Source organism: Arachis duranensis, chromosome 10 (assembly GCF_000817695.3).
Source record: "Arachis duranensis cultivar V14167 chromosome 10, aradu.V14167.gnm2.J7QH, whole genome shotgun sequence".
In the NCBI taxonomy this organism is placed as follows: domain Eukaryota; kingdom Viridiplantae; phylum Streptophyta; class Magnoliopsida; order Fabales; family Fabaceae; genus Arachis; species Arachis duranensis.
In genome coordinates this window covers 3541008-3565736 of record NC_029781.3, presented here as the reverse complement: position 1 = coordinate 3565736, position 24729 = coordinate 3541008, and the positions used below count along the sequence as shown (strand labels likewise).

Sequence of the window (24729 nt, the reverse complement as noted above, 5' to 3'; positions counted from 1 at the left end):
CACTTTGCTTTCATATGATGCAGCAGAACGGGTTTCTGGAGAAGACACTTCTTACCAATTCTCCAGTAAAACCCATATCTTAACTAGCTTTATGAATTTGAGAAGAATCAGAAGAAATAAGAATTCTGAATGAGATTTATATTAATTAATACGGACAATGCAAAGATATAGCATATAGAGAATGATGCTACTAACTTTAGCATTTCTACATTATTAGATAGTAAAGTTATAAAGGCCAAGCTACATTCTCACTTTTCCTCACAGTATTAGATAATAATGTAATTTTAGTCTTAGTATTTTCTTAATATGTGGCTATGTGCACCAAAACTTTAAAGAAACTTATTATTGTTACTAACGGTATCTTATAATATGGTGAAATCACATGTTAGCTAGAATTGAATATGATCAAGATGTATATGCAGGGATTTGCAGAGCTGGAATGCTGGCTCTAAATCAAGGAAAAAAATAATAGAAGCTGGAAAGTTAAAAAGAAAAAAAAAGGGTATATGGATTTAAGTGAAATGTTTTTATTGCTTTTTTTTGCATATACACTTTTTGCACATGGCTTGTAGAGAATAGGCTTCTAAAAATGTTTTGCTTAATGCTGGGGTTATGTACTCTCTTTGGTCATATTTGTGATAACTTTCCTGGTTAGAAAATGTCTTATTCTTTTGAGGAATGCCCCTAACCAGCTATGCACAATTTATGTGTGTATTATTACTTATTACTTGCTCTCTTTAAAAGGTTAATAGCTTTTCAATATTGTTAATTTCTTATTCATCTCTTACCCCTGTCAACTCTTATTCATCTCTATTTCGCATCCTGCTAGCTCTTAACTTTTTATTTGCCGTTATATTTTGTGGGGTTTCTTGGCTTTTGAAGATCACTTTATATCCCATGGGTATGGTATTTACATTAAAAAGAACGAGTCTGTTTTTCTCATGATCATATCACAGTTGACATGCAAAGAACTACAGTAAGTACAAGTTTGATGTTTAATTTATTTTATTTTATTTTTGTTAACATCTTGATCCTATGTTTCTGTTAATCTAGTTGGAACAGACACTAGGTTACTCAAGTAATATGACCAAGGCTACCAGTTACATTGTTCCTCCTTTGTCAGGGCTTTGAAAGGGTAATTTTTGGCAGTAGTTACCTTGTTGACACTAGGTTACTCAAGTTTACAATATTATTTTTGCATACGTAAAACTTGATGGGATCCATAGATAGATGAATATATCTTAAATAAAGTAAGTAAGACTGCTTATATTGTTAGCGTGCCTAACAATGAGATGTTAAACTAGTAGTTTGTAAGAATTTCTCTATAACGTCTATGATTTATCAGCTAATGTTCAGAGAATAGTAGTTAATGAGTAGCAAAATATAGTCAACGAACTGCTTGAATGATGGATTTTTCTATAACACGAGATAAGATTAACTTTTTATTAAAAAAGTGTAAACAATTTTTGATATCACTTCATTGTCTGATCATGTTGTCGATCCTGTCTAGTGGGACAAAATTTCGCTTTTTGCATATGTTGTCGTTGGCAGATTCAATCAAACTTAAAAGTGAAGGTTTTGGTCCTTATTTGTATCAGGAAAGGCAAACCGCACTGGAGTATTGTCTAGGAGCAATATAGTGAAGGCCTACAATGAATGGCTGCTTCCTTTCCGCACCTTGGTGAGTGGGATTATGACAGAGAACAAGAATGATTATGATCAGCTTGCAGTTGACACTCTGTGTACTTTGAATCCACTTGAACTTGTTTTGTACCGTTGCATTGAGCTTGTAGAAGAGAAGCTTATGCAATCCACCACATAAGCTTTTCTTTTTCACCAAAGTTGTCCTCTTTTGTGAAACATTCCCTCAAAAATTGCTTTATGCCACCGAGCTTTGCAAAAACTCGCAAGATTTGTTTTCACATGAAATCTTTAATCTCAAGATAAGATTTTGCCAACACAATCAGGCCTCCAATTATGTGGAAAACAAATCTTCCACCTCTGCAAACGGAACCTAGAGGCCAGAGCCAGCACAACTAAATAGAGCTATGACAAGTACACACTTAAGAGTGGAGCATTTATTTGTACCAAATTCATTCTATAGGTGATAAGAGTTAGTGTACTGATGTGAAGTTATCTAAGAGGTAGAGTACTATGTACAATATACAAAAGAAGTTGGTTGCTTGATAAATATTTCACGACAATAAAGAGTTGTGTTGTCCAACTAATTTGTGTTCTTGCTCTTCTCATTTATTAGATGGTATTCTTGATGATTGGTGAATTGAACGGCACTTCATGTTTCATTGTTGGTCAATTATCCTCTAATATCTCAAACAGGAAAACATCCTTATATTTCACGAATGACACATGAACTTGGATAATTTAAGTGTAACCATCGAATAAAACTGAGATATTTGACCTACAAAGAATGATACATTTTATATGGTTGAAATGTTTTGAAATTTCAAAAGCAAAGAGGTCGAATACCCCATATGAAATTTAGTAATAAAGGAACTTGCTACTTAAGCATCACCTATATAGCGGTCTAATTCTAGAACAAAGAAAAATAATTTAAAAAAAACTTAATTCATGACTGCCACTTCTTCCTTCAGCAGAGTTGGCCTGTACAGTGTTCCACAATTGTGGACTCTTGAACTTGATTTTTGTGGACTTTCTCTGATAACGGTAGTGCTCAGCTTTGAGAGAAAATATAAACTGCAAATATCTTTAAAAGTCTTTCTCATACTCTTTCAAAATCTCATATCACATCTTCCAACCATATGGCATGAGCATCAATACTAAGAATTCTAATAAAACGGGGAATTAACAACGTTTTGTAGGCCATTTGCAAAAGAACACAGTTACTGAAACAAAATATGCACATTAAATGCATGGAGTGCTACCTGCAATATAATGTGACAAGAGGTATCTCCCAAAAACAATGCCACTGAACCAAAGCCATTTTAATAAAATCAATTGAACCTCTTCATAATAACTAAAGAAGCAACTGCTTTAGAGTAAGATAAGATACCTTCCGAGAGCTAACCATAACTGCGGCGAGAGACAGCAAGCATGGAAGTCATTAGTGCTGATGCAGTAGCCGTATGGTAAGGCAGCATTGATTCCACACAGAAGCTCAATTCCGAAGGACACCTTCTCAAAAAACCACAAATTCAATTCATCACAAATTGAATAAACAACAAAATTAGAATTTAGAACTAATAATAATAAGCACTGCTCAAATGTGATTCTGCACGAAAAAGCTTCCGGCACAGAACAATTGCATCTTTAAATTGATCATAAACAAAATAGAAATTCAGCTAACCCAAGCTAAGCTCAACTCTACCTGTAATTCACCAAACCTTAGCATATTGCAACATCCTCCTGAAAGGAGGAAAGCAGCAGAGTATGACAAAAATAAGGAACATAACTTCAAGTGACAAAGCTAACTCTATTTAAATAATTTTACCAACCTCTCTCTGCAAAACATGAAAGAAGTTAGCAGGAGTTGTGACATTCACAATCTGCAAATTGCACTCCTGAATTAGTTTCCAAAGTGTTGGACCCATGTCAGGAATAACATAAGGATTGTCATCAGCGATTTGCCATTAAAAACAGATAAAATTGAGAATTAACAGAGCAAATGAAACAATAAATAGAAGGCAAAGCCACAAAAGTAATCAGTAGCATAGCATTATTTAGGTTAATTGCTTTTTGGCACTAAAATGATTTTAAAACAAAAAGTTCACATAAGCTTCACCCCCACCAAACCAAACAACACCCCAAAACACAAGCTTCAAATGAGAATGATTTTCACTACCCTATTTTCACAAACACAAGTGGTGCATAGAAAACATAATAAGGGGTGTTTGAGCTGGGACCATATACTAGTATTAGTATTAATTATGTCGTTAACATGAGAATGAGAATGAGAATCTCATGGTCCTTATAAGTTGTCGGAGGAAACAAAGAAGAATCCAAAAGAGAACAAAGAACCTGCAAAAAGTGCAGATCTTTGTTTTTTCTCTTCTCATAAAGAAGAAAAGGGTGGCATGTAGTAGAAGTAGCATAGGGGGCTGGGATCAAAGTAAGAATGAGTTAAAAGCCATCATCAATTTGCAACACAAGATTTAATCGAAAGTTAAGGCAATGAAATTAAACTAACTTTAATCACAAGTTCCTGAATATTCAAATTATCAGCTTAAAACTAACCTTAAAAGAAGGCCATGACAAAGGCATATAGTTTCTTCTTATTTTGGTTACACCAAAAATGGGAAACAGAGATTGCTGCAGGCAGTACCTTCTTGTCAAGAGCACGAGTCAACTCTAAAATAGCCAATATGTTAGCTTCTTTTGAATGAACATGTTCAAAAGACAAAGGTTGCAAACTTGGTGCCTGTTGAGCATTACAAATCTGATTGCACATAGCTTTCACTTGTGATTTGGAATTTGGTGAAACTCCCTAAAAAATAAATGTATAAAAATGACTACAAAGCTACTCTGGGACCCATTAAAAGCCGAAGAAACATTACCATAGAAAAAGAAAGGAAAGTTAAGATAATGTTGTTTTTGACTTGGGTGTGACTGAATCAAACCAAAAATAAAGATGATTATGCTTCTGAGTTGGGTTTTGTCTTGAAGTATCTGATTGTGTACAATTCTTTGAGAAGAGCTAAGCAAATAGAACTCATTAAACAAGGAGATAATTTAGTATCTGATTGTGTCTGAGCCGTATATGACCTCCTAAGATTTTAATACACAAAACATTCTGTCAGCTTAGAGTACTCATAATTTAGATCCAATGTGCTTGTCCTCTGGAATTTTCTATTTTTTAAATTATAATTTTTTAGTTTCACAAATTGATGAACAATCTAGCTCTAATCTGAATATGCATGCGTGAGAAGGATATATAAATTCTAAAGAGACAAGAAAAGAGGGGGTTAAGGGAAGGATGAATATGAACACCATTTTTTAAAATGTTGTCATAAATTCAAAGACTTGAATTCAGATTAAGCTTAAAATAATTCACCAAAGCTCATCTTATTCTTGCAAAAATAAAAAAGTGTTAAAAGAGTGATTGAAGGTGCTAAGCTTATCAATTTAGCACCTTAATTCGCCATCAATCGAATTCTGTTAACTAGCATAGTTCATGAGATTTTCAGGAAGAATGGGATGGGATGATAGCACTGTGAGTAGCTATGTATCGAAAATGCGAATGCAGAACAGAATGGAGGCATCAACCAGAAAAAAAAAGAGCACTAGCTTATGCTTTCTCTCAGCAGGTAAACATCTTAAAACTATTTGCATAGAAGGAATGGATAGTGCAGGGAGGGAGTTACCGGAAGGGAGAGGCTGACGACGATGATGAAGAACGAGGAAGACGGCGACGCTCTCTGACGTGACGACGTTCTCGTTGGCTGGGTGAGGCGTGTGCAAAAGCTACGGTGACCTTGGCAGGCGCCATGGAGGAAGCTTCTTTGTCTTCTTTATGGAGGAGAAGAGACGAGATTAAAGAGAAGAGAGGAAGATACAAACGCAGAGAAGGACTGTGAAGGTTGGGAGAAACCCAGCAGAATAAAGTGAATTTTTTTTATATTTTTTAAATTTGTTTAATTTTTGGTATGAACAATTGATTAGGGTTTATAGAGAGATAAATAATTTTACTAAATGTGTTTTTGTTTTTATCTTTTAGATTATTTAAATTTTAAAATGATAAAATTAAATCATCATTTGATTAATTTAAAAGAATAATTTTTGTTTGGCATATAAAAAAAAGGGTATTCAAGTCTTTTAAAAATTTAAATTAAAAAATATTTTTTATTTTTATTAAATTATAAGGGTGTTTTAATAAAATTAGTGATATAATATATATTTTTTTTAAAAAAATTAGATGTTGACGTGGAAAATAAATTCCACATAGCATGTTATTACTTGTCCATATTTTAAACGTATCGGTACGTATGAATTTATCATCGTACCGTAGCAAACACCTTATAATAATGTCTAAATAGCGTTGACAAATCCAAGTGTAATTTGTAATGAATTTTGATAAAATTACGAATTTAATTTTGATATACTATTGTGCTAAAAATAAGCTATAACTCAAATGGTATAATTTTTCTATACTCATTCAGAAGTTGCGGGTTCGAATCTTTCTATTTTTGGATTATATTATAGTGGATTTTTATTTGGTGGTCTACGAAATTTCAGATGAGTTAGGCCCAAATCAACCAAATTTGTTAGGTTACCATAAAACATTTGAGAAGATTTTGTTCAAAATAATAATAGTAAAAATATAACCATCTCATTCGTTTGTTTAAATAAGTGTTGAAGTATTAAGGGTTTAAATTTTATCTTGTGTATGTAATAACTTATTGACCAGCAATAAATTTTTTTTAGTCATTACACTACTCACACACCTACACATCCGCATTTTGAGGTTTCTCAAATCTCAAACCTTAAATGAAGCTTAAATTTTAACATGTGGGCTTGGTACATTGGGTTGCATATTTAGAGAAGTTCAGAGAGAATTTATTACACCATACCTAGATTTTAAAGAGATATAACGCACTTGTTTTGACTAAATTGATTTTTTTAAGAAGTTGAAAAATTCAATTTAAATTGTTTTAATATATATAATAGACAAAGTGCACATAGCCTATATATATAGAGATCATGGAAATGATAGGCAATTATAACTTTAATATATACAAATTTGACAAATTAAAAAAAAAAGTGTTAGATAATATGATAGAGATGCTATTAACAAAACTTAGCTTTTGATATATATAAATTAACCATGTAAAAATGTTTAACTGTAAATGCACCAAAATTAAGCTTTTGGGGATGAAATTTTATATAACACTAGATGACGGTGTAGATTTATGACGATTTGTAAAATAAATTTAATTTCCTTTTGAAAATCACTAATTATGGTTTGTAGGAGAAAGCAACTAAAGAATAGCTTTGGCTGCTGAATGTTCGGTGCTTCCCAATTACAAATATTTTTTTTTGTGGATTCATACTTCATAGTACTTGTTTGCAATTATTCAACCAGAGAATATATAGCTTTTGTCACAAGTGGTATGGAGCTTTCCAAAGCAAACGGGAATTTTGGAATACAATTTAATTAAAAATGAAATGCGAATGAATCATGAATCATATGACATAAGTTTTTCGAGTACAAAAATTTCAATACAAGTGCACACTTTTGGTACACAAGAAAAATGTGATATAAAACAATAGATAATGAATGAAAGTATTTTTCCCCTTTGGTTAATGATGTAAGGTTTAATTTGTGTAGAATTTCCCAGACAGTATTGAAAGATGTAATAATAGTTTAAGTTTTTGAGACGAGCGGTTCTCCGACTAGATTGTACAGCAAAGGAACGATACAAAAATAATTTAATTACGAAATTGAAAGTGACTTAGAAATTTTAATAAAAATTTTAAAATATAAAAAATTAATTATAAATTTAATAAAATAATAAAAATTAATAGAGTAATTAAACTTAATAAGTAATCATATATTTGTCTAAAATATTTTTTTTTGCACTAGTTGTGAATAAAAATAAAAAATTTTAAATTAATAATTCCAAATAAATTAAATATTTAAATATTTAAAGATTAATTTCTTACGGATATCATTCGAATTGTTTGTTCTCCTTTGAGTTTGGTATCCCTCCAGATAACTTGAGCTCATTTTGACATCGCATGCAATTCTTAGACGCAACTATCGATATGTTAGTTTCCTTAGGACGCGAATGATGAACACAAAGGACGAAATTTGTGAGCATGCAATGTCACGAGGAGTTGTGAAGACTTACTTTTACAAATGGCGTTACCTATAACTAAATTGACACACAAAGATGCCCTGTTGGTACAACGTTAAATTGTGGGAAAAAATTCTTAAAAACTTGAAAGAAAGATTAATTATAGAGCCAATGTTGGTGTTGCTGGAACTCCATGAACCATTTGGGATCTATGATGACGCTTCCTTGAAAATCTTGGAGTGCGTTCCAATGTAGCACTATGAGGTAGTGGTTTACATGTAGATTCTAAGACAATTGATATAACATTTGGTACCTGGTGAGTTGTTTAAGTGTGGAAGCAAGTAGAAGAAGAGAAAAATAAGTGAGAATAAATTTAGATTTGAATTTTTGGCTGAGTTTAACATTTGATTTAGTTATGATAAGTGAAGATTCGTAGGTTGTTTAGTAGGCTTAGATATGCTATATGACCCTAAGTTATTACTTAGTCTTAGGATGAGCATAAACCTTATTTAGGTTGAGTTGAGGAAGTTCAAAAGTAAACTTAGGTTTCGTAATCTGATAATGATGTATGACTTGATTGAATAACTAGATTAGTTAATTAATTAGTGAAAAAAATCAATCAAATCAGAATGGCGCAGCAGAAGCTTGTGGAATGCAATAGTATATGATAGTTATGAATAGAAGTAGTAGATTGGTGACTGAAAATATTTTAGGCTTGAATAATGGATGTTAAAATAGCTTTTCTAAATGGAGATATTAATGAAGAAATTTATATAGAGTAACCGGAAGGCTATATATGCTACCCAAAAATGAAAAGAAAGTTTGCAAATTAATTAAGTTTTTGTATGCCCTAAAACAAACGCCTAAACAATGGCATGGGAAGTTTGATTCAGTGGTGTTATCAAATGGCTTCTCACGCAACTTCTTTGTCTTTACCTTCTCCTTTTATTAAGCTTGAATAATGTATTTACTCAAAATTTACTAAATATTATGGAGTAATCATTTGTCTATATGTTGATGATATGTTAATCATCGAAACAAATTTAGAAGAAATTTGTGTAACGAAAGAGTATTTAACTTCTAAATTCAAGATAAAGGATTTGAATACAATATTAAGCATAAAGGTGCATAAAAATGAAGTTGACTTTACTTTAAGCCAATCTCATTATATAATAAATGTATTGAAAAAATTTGATCATCTCACAATTAAAGAATCCAATACACCCTATGATCTTAATTTTAAATTAGAAGAAATCACGTAAAGACTTATAGCACAATTAGAATATACTAATGCTATAGAAAATTTAATATATACAATGCATTGTATTAGACCTGATATATATTTACTATATACAAATTATCAAGATTTATAGAAAAACCTAGCAATCAACATTGAAAAGCTATAATAAGAATTCTTGGTTATCTCAAGAAAACCATAAATATTAACTTCACCTTCTGAACAACAACATTGATGGAATAAATGATTTAACTTTTTAAGACAAATGATTTCTTGATAGAATCTCGTATTTTAATTTGTGTGAAATAAATCTTCAAGAGGATGGATGTTTTCCCAACTTAATACTAACATTTATTTACTTCATCATATCCAATTCCACTTACAAGTCTTAAGCAAGTTCAAAGTTAGGATTGTGGAAATAAAATGATGTTAAGTTGGAGCTACTTTCGTTTTGCTGGATAGATAGAGCATGTTGGAAATTAAAAAATTGAGCAATAATAATGATAATAATTCATCTGAAACGTAAACTCAGTGAAGTGTAGGACAATAGGACGAAACCATTCCAAGTGATATTGTGAGAGTCGAGCCGCGCCGAGCCACTATTATAGTAATGGTAAGATGAGAAGGCGTGGTTAGAACGAAAGATATGTAAAAAAGTGTTGAATTTGGCAGAGGAGGGTGCATCTCGCGGCTTCCAATTCTCAATTCCCGATGACATAACAGAATTTTGGTGGATCCCACAACCATGCATACCTGCCAACCACTCATTGTATGCCACCTCTCTATTATTGACGCACGTGCTCTCTATCTAGCTAGCTAGCTAGCTAATCTATCCCTAATCTTCTAAGGGTAGTGCTAGGAAGCCAATGGCCTAAGTGTACAATATGTACAATGGGCTAAACTTTTGGTCCATGAATAAAATGAACATCACCCACACTATCCAGAATAACCATCCGAAACCAGGGATAATAAACATCTCATGTCATAAAATCACTCATCCTAAAAACTTAAGTTAATGTTGGAATTCACCAAAAATCAAACCCTTGACCTTTCGGATCTAGAACTCTAATACCATGTCATGAACCCACTCATCCCAAAAGCGTAATCTGACAGGACAATATAATATTAATAGTCATATCTCTAATACTTCCTAAACTTCCATTGTACACATTGTACGCTTAGAGCATTGGCTCCCTATATTTTTCCATCTTCTAATCATTAGGTCTGCTTTCTTCTTACGTTCTTCCACGCTGTTTTTGTGCAAGTCTCCTTTATTTTCTTATCTCATTTAGACTTCAATTATTATCTTGCCTTGCTCCCTTTGTTTAGTTAAGGAATACATACATACATACATATACCTCTTTAGTTATTCCAAGTAACTTGTATTTTTCAAGCAACAAGCTTAGTTTCCTCCGCGAGGGATGCTCTTTACAGTTCGATCGATTTCTTAATTTGCTTCCATCACTTCATCCCAATCTCTCCCCTTCATAATACAAGTTTCCAATCATGAATTAAACTTTAATTCTTATTTTCCTATTGCTCAACATAATACTTAGTAGATTTTTGGGCGTTATTATTTTAATAAAAAAAGTTTTTTTCAATAAAAAAGACCTTTTTTATGTAGTAGGGTATTTGACAAAGTTTTAATAACAAAAGTAAAAATTAAAAAAAATCTTTTTCTAGAAGATATAATTTACAATTTTTTTTAAAATTTTTTTCTTAAAAAATATATTTTTTATGTAATAAATAAACAAAAAATACTTTTATATTGCCATATCCAAATATAATTGATAAATAAAAATATTTTTTTGCGTGAAATACTTACTTTTTCATAAGATTTTTTTTAAAAAAAATAACTAAAAAAAAGATTTTTTTTTTTTATAAAAGTCACCCAAACAAAATCCTTACATTCTCCATAAATAATCAAATTTACGATTAGCAAAGATATATAAAACTATTATATAATATATTTTTTTTCCTAAAGAAATGTTTGAGTAAATATCTAGAGCTTAATTAATTTTGATCGGAATATATACATATCTATGTTACTATGTTTTATTTATATATATATTTGCATGGCTTATTAGAGATCTTAATGTTGGATTCTTTTAGGATGTGATTTTTATTTGAGAAATCTTGAACCTCTCCAACATCATATGCAAACAATGTACGAAATTGATTATTCAATGTATATATGTTTTATTAACTATTCTAATAAAGATGTCAAAAACATCTTTTTTATGATAATTTTTGTTTAAAAATATAATTTATTTATTCAGTCACACTCTAAATAAAAATAATATTTTTATAATATATAAAAATCAAACCCTACAATTTATTATCTAATAATCAAAATAAAATATCTTTATATAATGATAATTATAAAATCTTCATTAGCCATCTTTGAAAAATTGATACTAGATGCATTTGAGATTTGACTATGAGGATGTTCTGATTATTCATTTATTCACTTATACGTGTTGAATGCATGTAAGCGAGACCTATTTTTATGGAAATATAAAATAAATAAATTATACTACATATATATTAAAATTAGCCATAAAAATTAATTATCAATATAAAATATATATTATGACATTTATGTTATAGTTGGTTTGAATACCTATAAAACGAATACGTACACCAAATGGATGATAAGAAATTAGGAATATTTAATTTAAACCCTAGGAATAAATATTTAGAGAAGAGAGAATGAAATGAGAGGTGTAGGTTAATCCAAGTGGATTGAAGGCTTAATCATTGAGAAAACTATTCTATTATATTATATATTGAGAAAGTACGAGGAGCTAATGAAATATTTATACAATGTGTACAATAGAGATTTATGGAGTATTAGAGATATAATTATTAGTGTTATATTTTTTCATCAGCTGAAACTTTTGGGATGAGTGGTATCATGACATAGTATTAAAGCGCTAGATCCGAAAGGTCAAGAGTTCGATTCTTGGTGAATTATTATCCTTTGTACTCGGATGGTTATTCTAAATAGTGTAGGGGATGTTCATTTCATAACTCAATAGCCATTGTACACATTGTATACTTTCCATCACTTATTATTGGTGAAAATCATTTCTATAACATAACATATATTCAATGTTTATCCATCTATTGTTTTTTTTATCAAGTGAATTGGACAACCCAATTCTAGGTTTCAATTGATAAGATTTGAATTTGAGACCTTTGAGATGAGAAAAGAGAGATATATCATATGAGCTACGGCTCACTGGCTCCATCTATTGTTGTTTAATTAGGAAAACATTTAAGAAATTAAGATTATTGTAGTGATGCAAAATAGAACCCCACCAAAAATTGCAAAGCTGAAGAATTATTGAAGTGTAGTAAATGGATTCAATACTGTCTTTTCTGTCCTTTTTGGTAACTTTAAATTATCGTGGGCTTAATGATCTTTTATATTTTCTCCACAACACCTAAATAATTGTTGATTCAGAACGAATACTAAAGTAAAAAATGCTCCCATGTTGGCCCAAATAGAAGCCCACTATGAACCCAATTGAAGCCCACCTTGCTCCTCGCTCAGTCTCACCGGCTCACAGCAACTCAGGTCAGTTCCCAAAACCCTGCCTCCGAGCTCCGCCACGGTGCCGCCGCTTCTCTCCTGCAGCTGTTGTGCTCCGTTCTCGTCCCCCGAAGAAAACCACGATGCTTCAAACACTTCAAAACTCAATTATTTGCCCCTCTCTTTCATCAGCCAAATGTCACACTAGGGCTCAACCTCAATTCTTGCTCAACAATAGTTTCTCCTTCTCAATAACAACACTATCCATCTCACATAACGTTATAACTTTTTCAAAAGTAATTGCATGTCTTTTCATGTAGCTTTATTCTGCTCAGAAAAAATAAAATAAAATAAAGTATTCTTACTTCTCTGGTATTCAATTGCAGAGAATTCGTGCCTATTGTGCGTTTGATTCCTCACTTGGTCACTCCAACATTTCCCGAAGCAATAGTCCTTCAGAGAAGGAGAAGTAAGTTATTGTTGCACTTATTATTCAATGATATTATAGTTCATGTAATTTCTTTTTATGTTTTTTAACCATTTACTCATGCTTCACGTTACAATTCACCTGTAATTTAGACAAGGGAAGAAGAAGGAGAAAAAGAGAGTGGCAAAGAAAGAGCACCACTTGTGGAAAAGCAGAGATTCTGCTCAATCTGGCCAGAAGGCATTGAACCTTATTAGAATTGTATGTTTGCTCATACCAATTTTATTATTTTCGGTTTGGAATTTAGTGAGAAAAAATGAACCCTTAAAAAAATATATTTATATATGTCCATTTTTGTGCATTTTGAATCTTGGAAGGTTAGGTATCTCAGCTTTCGAATGAGAAAGAGGCTGTTTTTGGGGCTTTAGACAAATGGACTGCTTGGGAGACAGAGTTCCCAGTGATAGCAGCAGCCAAGGCTTTGAAAATCTTAAGAAAAAGGAGACAATGGCTTCGTGTAATTCAAGTATGTTATACTAAGCTCTTCATTTACTTCTGCAAATTTTGGGACACTATTTGACAACTAATAATTATGGTTTGTTTGTGAAGTGTTTATTAAATGTTTCCATGACATGGTTCAAAGCTGAAATTGCTTCCTCATGAGATGAAAGATAGTTCATGGGTAATTTGAGTTTTGACCAAAGTCAAAATTGTTTATATCAATCATGGTTTGAGTTATTATATAAGTGAAGAATGGTTTTTAGCTCAAGAAATGGTCCCTCAGCTGTTCAAGCTGCAGTCTATATAAATTAGTCACATAACTGATTTGGATCTTTAGTACTTTAATATATATCAATGTGCTTTTTGTATATTTCTTTTCTTTATTTATTTATTTTTATAATAATGTTTTGATATTCTTGAGAATGCCATCCAGCTTGAGTTTGAGCCTTTACAATGTACAACTGTAATGATATGTTGTTTTGTTTACTTTGTGAGTAATGGAAAAGAATCTTACTGCTTATCAATCCTCAGGTAGCAAAGTGGATGTTAAGCAAAGGTCAAGGGGCAACAATGGGAACATATGACACCCTTCTTCTGGCATTTGATATGGATCAGAGAGTAGATGAGGCAGAGTCATTGTGGAATATGATTGTACATGCTCACACACGTTCTGTCTCAAAGAGATTGTTTTCTAGAATGGTCACATTATATGATCATCATCATTTGCCAGAAAAGATGATTGAGGTATACTTTTATTGTACTATCAATCTTACTATACCTTGATGCAAGCTGTTCAGCAATTATAAGGTTAATTCTTCTATGCTTTGACATGGAGCTATCATGTTTGTAAGTTAGATATTTGCAGACATGGAGGAGTTGCAGGTAAAACCTGATGAAGATACGGTCAGACGAGTGGCAAATGCCTTTAGAAAACTTGGCCAAGAAGAAAACAGTAAATTGGTTACAAAACGATATGGGCTTAAGTGGAAATATATTCACTTTAATGGTGAACGGGTTAAAGTTAGAACAGAAGCTTGGGAAGAAGAAGGTCCATTTAGAAGTTGAAATTGGTGTATTCCAAATTGTCAATGAGGACACCAGTACACCACCATATTCAACCTGGGATCTGCTGTTGTTGCCAATTATATTGTTACATTCCTAAAGCTGCTGTATTAGAGGTTCACTAGTTTGGTTTCTTAACATGTTTAGAGCTTAGCAGCTAACCAATCAGGGGAGGAAGTGAGGAACTGAACTACCGTGAGGGATCGGTGCAGTGCTCCCAGATATGAAAATGTTGTATACTTGTATAAATATATATATATATATATATTAGTTATGTATTCAATGGAAAGGTAGCTAAAATTTAAGAAATGTATTCATGGAATGTAAATTTTAATATAGTGATAGTTCTAGAAAAAAATTGTTATGTATTGTGGTATCAACAAAAATGTTACAAGTGGATCGAAATTAATCTCTATATAACATCAACCGTTGAAACTTATTTTTCTTGTTTCCATCCATGTGATCAGGGATGCTTACATAAATATTGTCGTAATATAATGAGATTCAGTAATTGCAAGCAACAGACAGAATTTTGCTGAATTGAGATGGTAACTGATGATAATATAAATGTGTGTTGTGGAGATTCAGGATTCTGCTAAATGCCAATGATGCAGGTACTATTACTCTTGTGATTCTGGAATGGCTTGGAACACAAAGGTGATAAAATGATCCATTTATACCAATTTGTCCCAACATATACCATTTGTCCCAATTTCTACATTTTAAGACTTCAAGGCACTACAAACTTTTGGTATAAAAATAAAATGGTTCAATTATTTATTGGTACTATTTTTCTTTTAAAAAAACAAATTTCTATTTAAAAAAAATAAAAAATTTAAAATACAAAAATCGGATCCTCCCATTTTAGTTTTTCTATAAATTTTAAAAAACACCAAAAATTATAATATTAGAATATATCACTCATTTTACTCCCATACTAGGGGTAGACCCGGCCCGACCCGGTACCGAACACTTTAGGAACTAATTTGGAGTGATTTCATCGGGTTTAGGGTCGGGTACGGGTCTCAAAAATAGACCCGGTCATTATTTCGGGTCGGGTCCGGGCCATAGCTCGGGTCACCCGAAGTCGGCCCGGTCAACATACACAATTAATATTTTGTGTTATTAGTGATAGATCATGACTATTCTTACGTGGAATTTAAGTATTGTACACCTTAATATTTTGTGTTATTAGTCATTATAAGACTATAAGTTAATGTTTTATGTTTAGAATGCATAAGATTTTAGACTAATACATAAGATTGTGTTATTTGTATTGATTTAAATATTTGGTATTATTAGACAATATTAGTATTGATTGTGGTTATGCTTTAATATTGATTGTGGTTATGCTTTAATTTTGAAGAATGGTTGGTTCTTGTTATGGCTCGGTTTTCACCCGGTATAATTGTGGCCCGAAAGTGTATTGGTTTCATCGGGTCTAGGGCCGGGTTCGGGTCTAATAAATAGACCCGATGTATATTTCGGGCCGAATCTAGATCACATCAAACCCGACTTCACCCGCCTCATGTGCACCCCTATCCCATACAAACAAAAATAGCCTCTGCTTGCTGCTTAATTTAATATATAGATATGGCAAAATGCCAAAACATTCAAGGTCCAATCGCGGGGGCCACGGTCTTCATCAAATGATGAACAGAGAAAGGCTCAACCATGGTTAACTCTCTATGATTGCCTCTATGACTTGATATTCCAAGACCATATGCTATTCACAAAGACATTAAACTTTTTATGGTGTTGCTCTTGTATGGACTATAATATATAGCACCCATAATTTCTGAAATATAAACCAAAGCGTTACTTTTCCATATTCTTAATTCTTAATATATTATATATCACATGATCATAGCTACAACCATCAACTTGTGCTTCTAGTAGCAGTACCTTATCTGAATCATGCATGCCCCTCCAATAATAAATCAATTGAAATGATTAACAAGAGGCAATAATATTAGGTAAAAGACACTGCAACTTGGCTTCTTACAACATGATTCTGGTTAGTCCAAGCATATATGCCATTGGATTAGAAGAATAATTGATGTAGTGAATGAGTCTCAAGACATGTGATAGGACACTTGAGTGGAAGGAATGAAGTGAACGTCACTTGATAGATCATTCCCAAGTAGTTCATTGTTTCCAAGGATGAAACCAACACCACCAGCTCTTTCAACTTCTAATTCCTTTCTTATTCTTCCTCCTTCCCCTCTCATGCACACAACTATCTTCCCCTTGGCCTTGTTACGATCAAGGCTTTTGTCCAAACAGAACCTGCATATATCATTACACAAAACTTAGGGGAGTTCATAGATCGGATCCAATCCGCATATCCGCGGTATTTATCCGAATCCGATCCGAAAATTGCGGATATGGATCCGATGATCGGATCGGATCACCACATTAATCAGATCGGATTGCTGATTTTGTGTCGGTGGAAACTCACGTGCAGTCGACTGCAGGTGAAGTTGCTTCTGGATCGTTGACACGTGTTACGTTTAAAAAAAAATCAATTTATTTTATACAAATGGTTTATTTAAAAAAACCGGTTTGAATAGATCAAATAATTACTTTTAAAATAATTTAAATTCTTACTGTATGTTATTCCTAAATTCCTAACAGATGAATTTGATATGTTCTTTTTCTTCATTCATATTGACCAATTTTTCTTTAAATTTATCTGAAACTTTTTTTTATTTAATTTTTATCAAATATATGTATACAAATTGTTTGAAAAAGTAAAATTTAGTATTCTGAAAAAGAAACAAAATTCATGGTTTTTTTATAGGAATGGCATAAATAATATCATCTGGCTTTTTTTGTGTCTCTGTTTCTATTTTCTTGATGAGTTTTGTTTTGTTCCCATAACTTACATTTTCAGTTGCTTTTAAATTAAGCTGTAAACAGATTTTAAATTAAGCTGTAAAAATATGTTCAATTGCAAATTTATCGTTAAATTAAATTTTATGGTAATCAATCAATTAACTTTTATTTTACTAATAAACTATTTTCATACAAATTATTGTTGATTTTTCAATATTATTCTATAAATAAATTATTTTTTTAAGATAATAAGACTATAATTTACTTGTCTAGAAATTATGATTTCACTGTCATGCACTTTTTGTATTTTTACTTATCAACTAGAATTTATTTTCAATAAAACAAAAGTATCTAATCAAAATATTAATTTAGTCTCCTTAAATAATTGAACATAATATTATTAATTTTGTCTACAACAAAAATTTTTAATAAATTTTTTCAAAATAAAATTGATTCAAAAATAGAGAAAAAAAAGAACAACTAATAAAAATATTTATTTTGACATTGCCATCAAGAATAGGATAGCCATAGAAAAAATTCAACCAAATAAAAAGAACCTAACTCATACAATTAAACTACCATCATATCATCACAATAAACTATAACATCACCAACTAAAGAGACATATAATAAATATGAAAGATATCATGCCAAAATTTCAACAATGCTCATACTATCAACTAGTCTACGTTATACCATAATTACATTTTTATCTTCCATCACATGAAATTGCTATGAATTATCTTGGCATTTATGATCCTGAACATCAAAATGGTGTGATGACATAAATATGAATGTATTTATTAAATAATTTTCATCATTCACGGAGGAATGAATAAAAACATAAATTAAGGAATACATTTGAAACAATAAATTTGATTAAGAAATATAAATAAAAGGAACATACCTAATTGAAAGTTTCATATTAGTTCTGAAAAAGGATCGAAAGAGAACGAATTTTACGTGCGAAACGAAGAAGGAGGGAATAAAAGTAATTGCTTGGTCCAATTCAAACCGGTTTTTTTAAATAAACCATTTATATAAAATAAACCAATTTTTTTTTAAACCATATAGTAACACGTATCAGCCATCCAGAAGCAACTTCACCTGCAGTCGACTGCAGGTGAATTTCTGCTTTTTGTGTTAGTATTCGGATATCCGCGTATCTGCAAAAATAAAGAAATAAATAAATAAATAATCTTTTTATGTTTTATTTCATCTAATAATTATCATATATGTTTTATTATTTTAATTTATTATTTAAGAAAATTATGTTTAATAGTATTTTAAGAGTAAACATATTTAAAAGAAGAGAAAAAATTAATTTTATTGATATTTTTTAATAAAAATAAGCATTTAAAAATATTTTTGTATTTTGCGAATATATCCGATATCCGATCCGATCCGCAAATGTGTAGATCAGATCAGATCGGATCCAACCTTAAAAATTGCGGATATTGAATCCGATCTGATCCGATGATTTTAATACGGATCGGATCAAAATTTTAGCCATATCCGATCCGATCTGCAGACACCCCTAACAAAACTAGTATTTACTATTCTCTACCTTTGTTTGCCATGTCATATACTAATCAATATATACAACAGTATAATTGAAAACTATACATACCCAGAATTGCTAATAGGTATGCCTGGAAATTCAACTTCTCGAGCGAGCACCAATGGATAGAAGCTGTTTGGCATGTGCCTTGGAGTAATTGATCTACCCTGATATTGACATAGATATATATAAGCACTGCAATATCTGGTGTATGTGTTGTTACAGGAATATGATTGTGTCAAATGATGAGTACTGTTATTGAAAGTGATTTTTAATATCTTTACTTTGATTGTAAGCATCAAATGATTAACAAGAAAAAAGATGTATTTGTCAATAACAAAAAGAAGAATGCATTACTTTTATATATTTATATATGTAATTGAGTTTTTCAATTTTCAAATTCAAACCCTTATAGGTACTAATAGTTTATTCCTACTTTGAAGATCCTAGCTAGTTAATTAACAAGAAAAGTGAGGTTAAACTTATTATTACCTCAATAATTGTGCCATCTTGTAGCATAATTGGTGCAACAAATGAACGATCCACAGTATTTCTACATTACAGGGAGAAAGAAAAATAGCATCATTCAATTTCTGTATCTAAGTTGCACAATTCTAAGAAAATTAGAAAAGTAATGTGTATGAGAAATGATTCTATTATACTAATTCACTCATTATTATGTGCTACTAAATAAGATGTATATATGTGAATGCTGCTGAAATGGTTCTATTATACACGACTTTATATATATAAAAAAGAACTCGGTCATAAAGTTTTTTAACTGATATCTTATTTGTGCCACTCATTGGAACATTTTTGAAGACAAGTGCCATCATATGATATATGGAATAATAGTGTGTATGTGTATATATATACATATACATAGATATAGTATGTGTAATGATTATCTTATTAAACCGAAATGACAACTTTAGGTATCACATACTATAGGCATTTCTTCTCTTATTGGTTATGAATTTAAGTTGAGAGATATGGTATCTTTTCATGGATTTTATACTATATTATTCTTCAACATTTTAACCAATTGATAATAATTTTATATATATATATATGGATTCACATATACTAGCAGGAATAATATAGAGCAAGTACCATACGCAACTTACATATATGTAGCTCAAAACAAATTATAGTATGGATTAAGAACTAACTTGACGCTTTTATCCTTTTTCAATATATATGTTTATTGCATATAGACTACTGTGTGAAAAAAGGTTACATAATAATAATGTCTAATCTGACATGTATATTTCTTTGTTGTATGAAAGAGGTGAAAGTAATAATGTCACGGCAAATTATATGTTGGACGATGCAAACAAAGTTGGTCCTTATTGGTCGCTTTTCGGTGTCGTTATTCTCAGAAGCTTTAGATATACCAACTACATACGCAAAATTAATTTCGTAGATTACTAACTAAATAAATTGAAGTGTGAAAAAGGAATAAAAATTATGGGGTTTGATTTGTGGATGATAATGGTGATTATCCAGAGTCTCCAATTTGCATAATAGTCATTTAGGCTCTGGCACCACCAGTTGGCACTCGTGCATTCGTACTTCATTATTATTCTCATATTAATATATTATCCATTCATTGATTCCAACCATGAAACTATGCAATTGCTAGTATGTTTTTTTCTATTTAATACTATTTAATATTTGGATTATTTTGTTTTACAAACTTATTTCAAATTAGCACTATTTCTATTTGCATTTTGATAAGATTCGAAGGGCTCCAAAAAGAGGGGAAAAAATAGTAAAAGAATTTAATGCAACTCTTTGAGAGGCAGAATTTTCTCCCTGTTTTGAGTGTTGAGATTCACTAATCACCACCCCAACTAAATTGTGCCTCTAAAATAGTAAAATGGCATAGGCCTCACATATATTCTTTCATCTCATGAATGAGAAATATAATGAATTAGTTAGGGTGTCCTTGTCTCGGATTATATAATTTGCTATACTTTGTATTGGATTTGATAAATTCAAATTCTAAATAAAACTCATCCAGCAGTTTGAAGTGGGACGGTTAAAAATAGTAATAATATTAAAACTATCACACATAAAAAATTTAAAATTATATTCAAATAACAAGAGATGAAGAACCTTTGATTGTCTTGAATTGGGAAGAGAAGCATAATATTATTCATTTCATGTTATCACATTCCGTCTACATCAACTCTGAAGTTCTATTTTATGTAAAGAAGCTTCTATTCAACAATGTAATCATCTTCTCTTTTCTTGATTTAGTTTTGAACTTTGATTGAGTTATGGACCCTTGCAATGCATTACTGATTAAACTGGTTAATGTATAACGAACAAAAGTACCTCTAAAAAAAGAAAAATACATTATACATAGTAGGAACTCCAAAAATAACACAAAGGTACAAAAAAAAAAAGCCTACTTTTAATGACAGAAAATTTTCAACAAAAACCTATAAATTACACAATAAACAGTCATGATCCTCAAGGTTGAGGACAAAGGTAAATACATATATTCCTATCCCCACATCCAAAAACTCTTAACAAAAATATCTTTAATTTTTTAAATACAAGGGCAAGGTCAAAATTTCAGTGGATTGTATCATGGGAAGGTGAAAAAAGTTGAACAAAAGCATACTCGTCTTTGTAAGGCAAACCTGCTTCGCAAGAAGCTTCACATGCATACACCACAATTGAAGCCCAATCCAAAGAGTCCGCTTCATTGTCTACTCCAAAGTAATATAGCAGCTGTGGTAAAATCTAGTGCCACCAACAATAATAACAGCTTATTAACTAAAAATCTAAAAGTAACATCAACACCAATAGAAAAACCATGAAGAACCCTTCAAGCAAAAACTTCTCGTAACTAACTACCTGAAATTCATGACAACTTGGTCCACCACAATAACTGCATTTAGGGATATCAGCATTGGATGGCCGACCACTCGAAACAGGCCATATTGGCTTCGCATTTGTATCCTTATAGTACCTGTATTTACCATAAGTTTGTATCAGTCGATTGAATGGAAATATATCCTGAAATCAGTTCAATTAGTTGGGTTATTTTGAATTTGTTTATTCATTATGCAAGAAAATCTGGTTTTGGAACATTTTTAGCACATAAGCTCCCATCATAAGGACATTGAGAAAAGTTCTTCAACTCAGTTAAGCACTCTAAATAACTCAATAATAATCACCTCAACACTTGTTCGGGGGCCTTGGCAATGCGTTCTTGGAAGTAAACCCAACTCTTTTTGTCATCATCACCCTGTTTGCAAATAATATCGTGAGTAAACTATATGCTTAAACAATAGAATTTGGATCCTCTAAAGTCAGGAAGTTGATAAAGTGAAGGATTAATCACCATTGATTTTATAACTTTTATGAAATGTGCGCCCCACTATCTTAATTTAAGAGTGATTAACTTCTCATTTTACTACTTTACCAACTTTCTCACTTTAGAGGATCTTGATCCTGAACAATTTCAGTGATGAAAACAGCTACACGTTGTACCTGAAAACTATCCATAAGTGAATTCATTGTGTCATCAATCTTGTTCTTCGAGATCAAGGAATTAGATAAAGCATTATCCTCAGGAATGTCTGTGTTATATTCACTTTCGTGTTCAATGATGATTTCAAATTCAGGCCACACAATCTTGCTTCCAACTGTATGGTAAGATATCAGATGTAATGAACATTATGCTAGAAAGATTAAATTTTAGATTAACCTACGTGACTCATGAAATATACAGGTCTTAAACAACTGTGACCTTTATGAGACTCCAATGAAGTGGCTACACTTTTATTGGATTCGCCAATAGGTGAAGAAACTTTCATCTGCTGGCAAACAATTTTATGACCTGAGCGCCAACTCATTACCTGCAAATTGAAAATGGGAAGTTATTTTATAGGATGAAATTTGTGAAAAGGAGACTAAATGAGACATTTAATCAATTCAACTACCTGGTGTTTCTCAGAACAATACCGCACTTGTCTGCAACTACTGCAGAGTTTATCTCCTTTCCATGTCCCACACCAATTGCAAAGAGTAGCTAAAAGAAAGAGAGAATCCTATCTTTTAATAAAATATGCCTAATCAATAGAAGTACTAATACAACGATCTTAATGTAAAAGCAGGCCATAAATTAGTCATATACAAAGCAAAAATAATAGTAGAAATAATGCTGAGTATAAGAACAATAAAGATACAATGTAAGAGCAACTTGTTCGGGGAATCAAATTTTGAGACTGAAATGTAGCAAAAGCATGGTGTCACAAAATCAAAAAGAAGGATTGCGTTGCATGTACACATGAACTCTATAACTCATGCAATAACTTTAGAATGCTACTCCTCATGATGAAACAGTCACCGGTTAAAAAAATTCATAAATCAACAGATACAACTAAGAAAGCTAGCAATTGAAGAACAGAACCGAAATCACACACAGACAGAAGCAAAGACTATCTGATAATCATGAATACCCATTTTCCCAAGATACAAAATCACACAAACACTAGTAAAATTGAATCAAATCACAATAACATATACATTTATATATGTATGATACCCAACAAAAGAGCCAAAAAATAAAATGATGAGAAACTAACCTCCAATGCCAGAAGGTTTGTAATTCCCATCATACTTAGGCGGTTCACTTGAGTAAAAAGGATTAAAGCGAGGTAACTGACAACGGAAAACCTTCACACTTCAATAAATCATTACACAATCAGAATTGATTGGCCAAAGGAACCCCAAAAACAATGGAAGAAAACTTTCTTTCTCGTCAGACATTACGAACCTTCTAGATGGCTTCTCCGGGTGGCGTTTCCACTGCTCATGCTGATCCCTGAGAAGACATTTCATGGAACGGCACATGAAAACAAACAGCATCCGATGAAATGCACTTTCCTTCTTAGTAGGTGCATAAACCTATCATTTCAAGAATTCCACTAATCCCTTAGCTGGGTAGAAGAAAAAGGATATATCCTACTAATTGGTGCAGCTAAAACTTCTCCTAACTTGAAATTTCACTCACATCTTTGAATGAATATCGTGTAAATTACAAACCATGCCATTATTAGGAGAGTATAGAAAGTTAGAAACAGTGATGGATAGAATGATACCTGAAGCAGGAATTGTAAAGGTTCGCCACAAATGTCACAAATTGATGACCTCCCTGATGGTATATCCACAGGATCAAGCCAAGCCTACAGCAATATTCAAAGTTTCTATGTTTTTATATAACAGCCAGGTTTTAGTTTCATTGAATAAGAGGGATGAACACAGAAGCATAGTGGGAGTACCGGTACTCCGCCAGCTTTGCTGGGGAAAAATTGGCGCTCGAGAGACCATTCATTTTTGGGCTTTTCAACGAAACCAAGCGTGACAGCTTCTTCTTCTTGTTCGTCATCGTCGTCGTCATCTTCATATTCGTCAATTTGTAGGGACTTGAGCTTCTCAACATGGTCTCCAATGGCGTCAACCTCCATACTTGAGAACCAAAGTTTCTAGAGACAGGAGCGGGTTTTAGGCAAGGCTCTCAAAGCAGTCAGGCTATGAATGAATGAATGAACCGGATTCAACCAGATTAAATCGGATAATAAAATTTTTATTTTTTTTGGAGATGTTCTCAGCCCAACCCAACACAACCCAGCCCAATCCAACAGCAAATTACCCCAGCCCAATCCTATCATCCATCCCAAGACCCCAAGACAATGTAGTTCTGAATAAAAAACTTGCTAATAAGTAGTAACTGTGGATAATAAAATTTCTAAATAAACAACTTGTGTGTGT

The 24729-nt window shown here is 31.8% G+C and overlaps 3 protein-coding genes and 1 long non-coding RNA gene across 4 annotated transcripts; 1 reads left to right on the top strand and 3 right to left on the bottom strand.

The window, feature by feature from the left end:
* Positions 1-3031: 3031 nt before the first annotated feature.
* On the bottom strand, positions 3032-5595 carry LOC107468693 (uncharacterized). The gene is made up of 5 exons (XR_008004622.1): positions 5340-5595; positions 4213-4462; positions 3474-3539; positions 3347-3384; positions 3032-3153 (listed from the first exon to the last, which is right to left on the bottom strand). It is a non-coding gene; the product is annotated as an uncharacterized LOC107468693 (long non-coding RNA).
* Positions 5596-12531: 6936 nt separating this feature from the next.
* Positions 12532-14922, top strand: LOC107468477 (pentatricopeptide repeat-containing protein At4g18975, chloroplastic-like). The gene is made up of 6 exons (XM_016087782.3): positions 12532-12843; positions 12934-13016; positions 13127-13235; positions 13357-13500; positions 14007-14219; positions 14331-14922. The coding sequence occupies exons 1-6, from the start codon at positions 12532-12534 to the stop codon at positions 14538-14540; spliced, it is 1071 nt and encodes a 356-aa protein (XP_015943268.1). The 3' UTR covers positions 14541-14922.
* Positions 14923-16368: 1446 nt separating this feature from the next.
* LOC107468478 (subtilisin-like protease SBT5.6) lies at positions 16369-19677 on the bottom strand. Its single transcript, XM_016087783.3, has 3 exons — positions 19429-19677; positions 19006-19103; positions 16369-16826 (listed from the first exon to the last, which is right to left on the bottom strand). The coding sequence occupies exons 1-3, from the start codon at positions 19453-19455 to the stop codon at positions 16613-16615; spliced, it is 339 nt and encodes a 112-aa protein (XP_015943269.1). The 5' UTR covers positions 19456-19677; the 3' UTR covers positions 16369-16612.
* A 1595-nt stretch (positions 19678-21272) lies between these two features.
* Positions 21273-24483, bottom strand: LOC107468741 (uncharacterized). Its single transcript, XM_016088100.3, has 10 exons — positions 24240-24483; positions 24060-24143; positions 23735-23865; positions 23544-23641; positions 22899-22987; positions 22706-22814; positions 22447-22601; positions 22131-22201; positions 21808-21922; positions 21273-21693 (listed from the first exon to the last, which is right to left on the bottom strand). Exons 1-10 carry the CDS (start codon positions 24423-24425, stop codon positions 21523-21525), a joined length of 1209 nt encoding a protein of 402 aa, XP_015943586.1. The 5' UTR covers positions 24426-24483; the 3' UTR covers positions 21273-21522.
* Between the last annotated feature and the right edge of the window lie 246 nt (positions 24484-24729).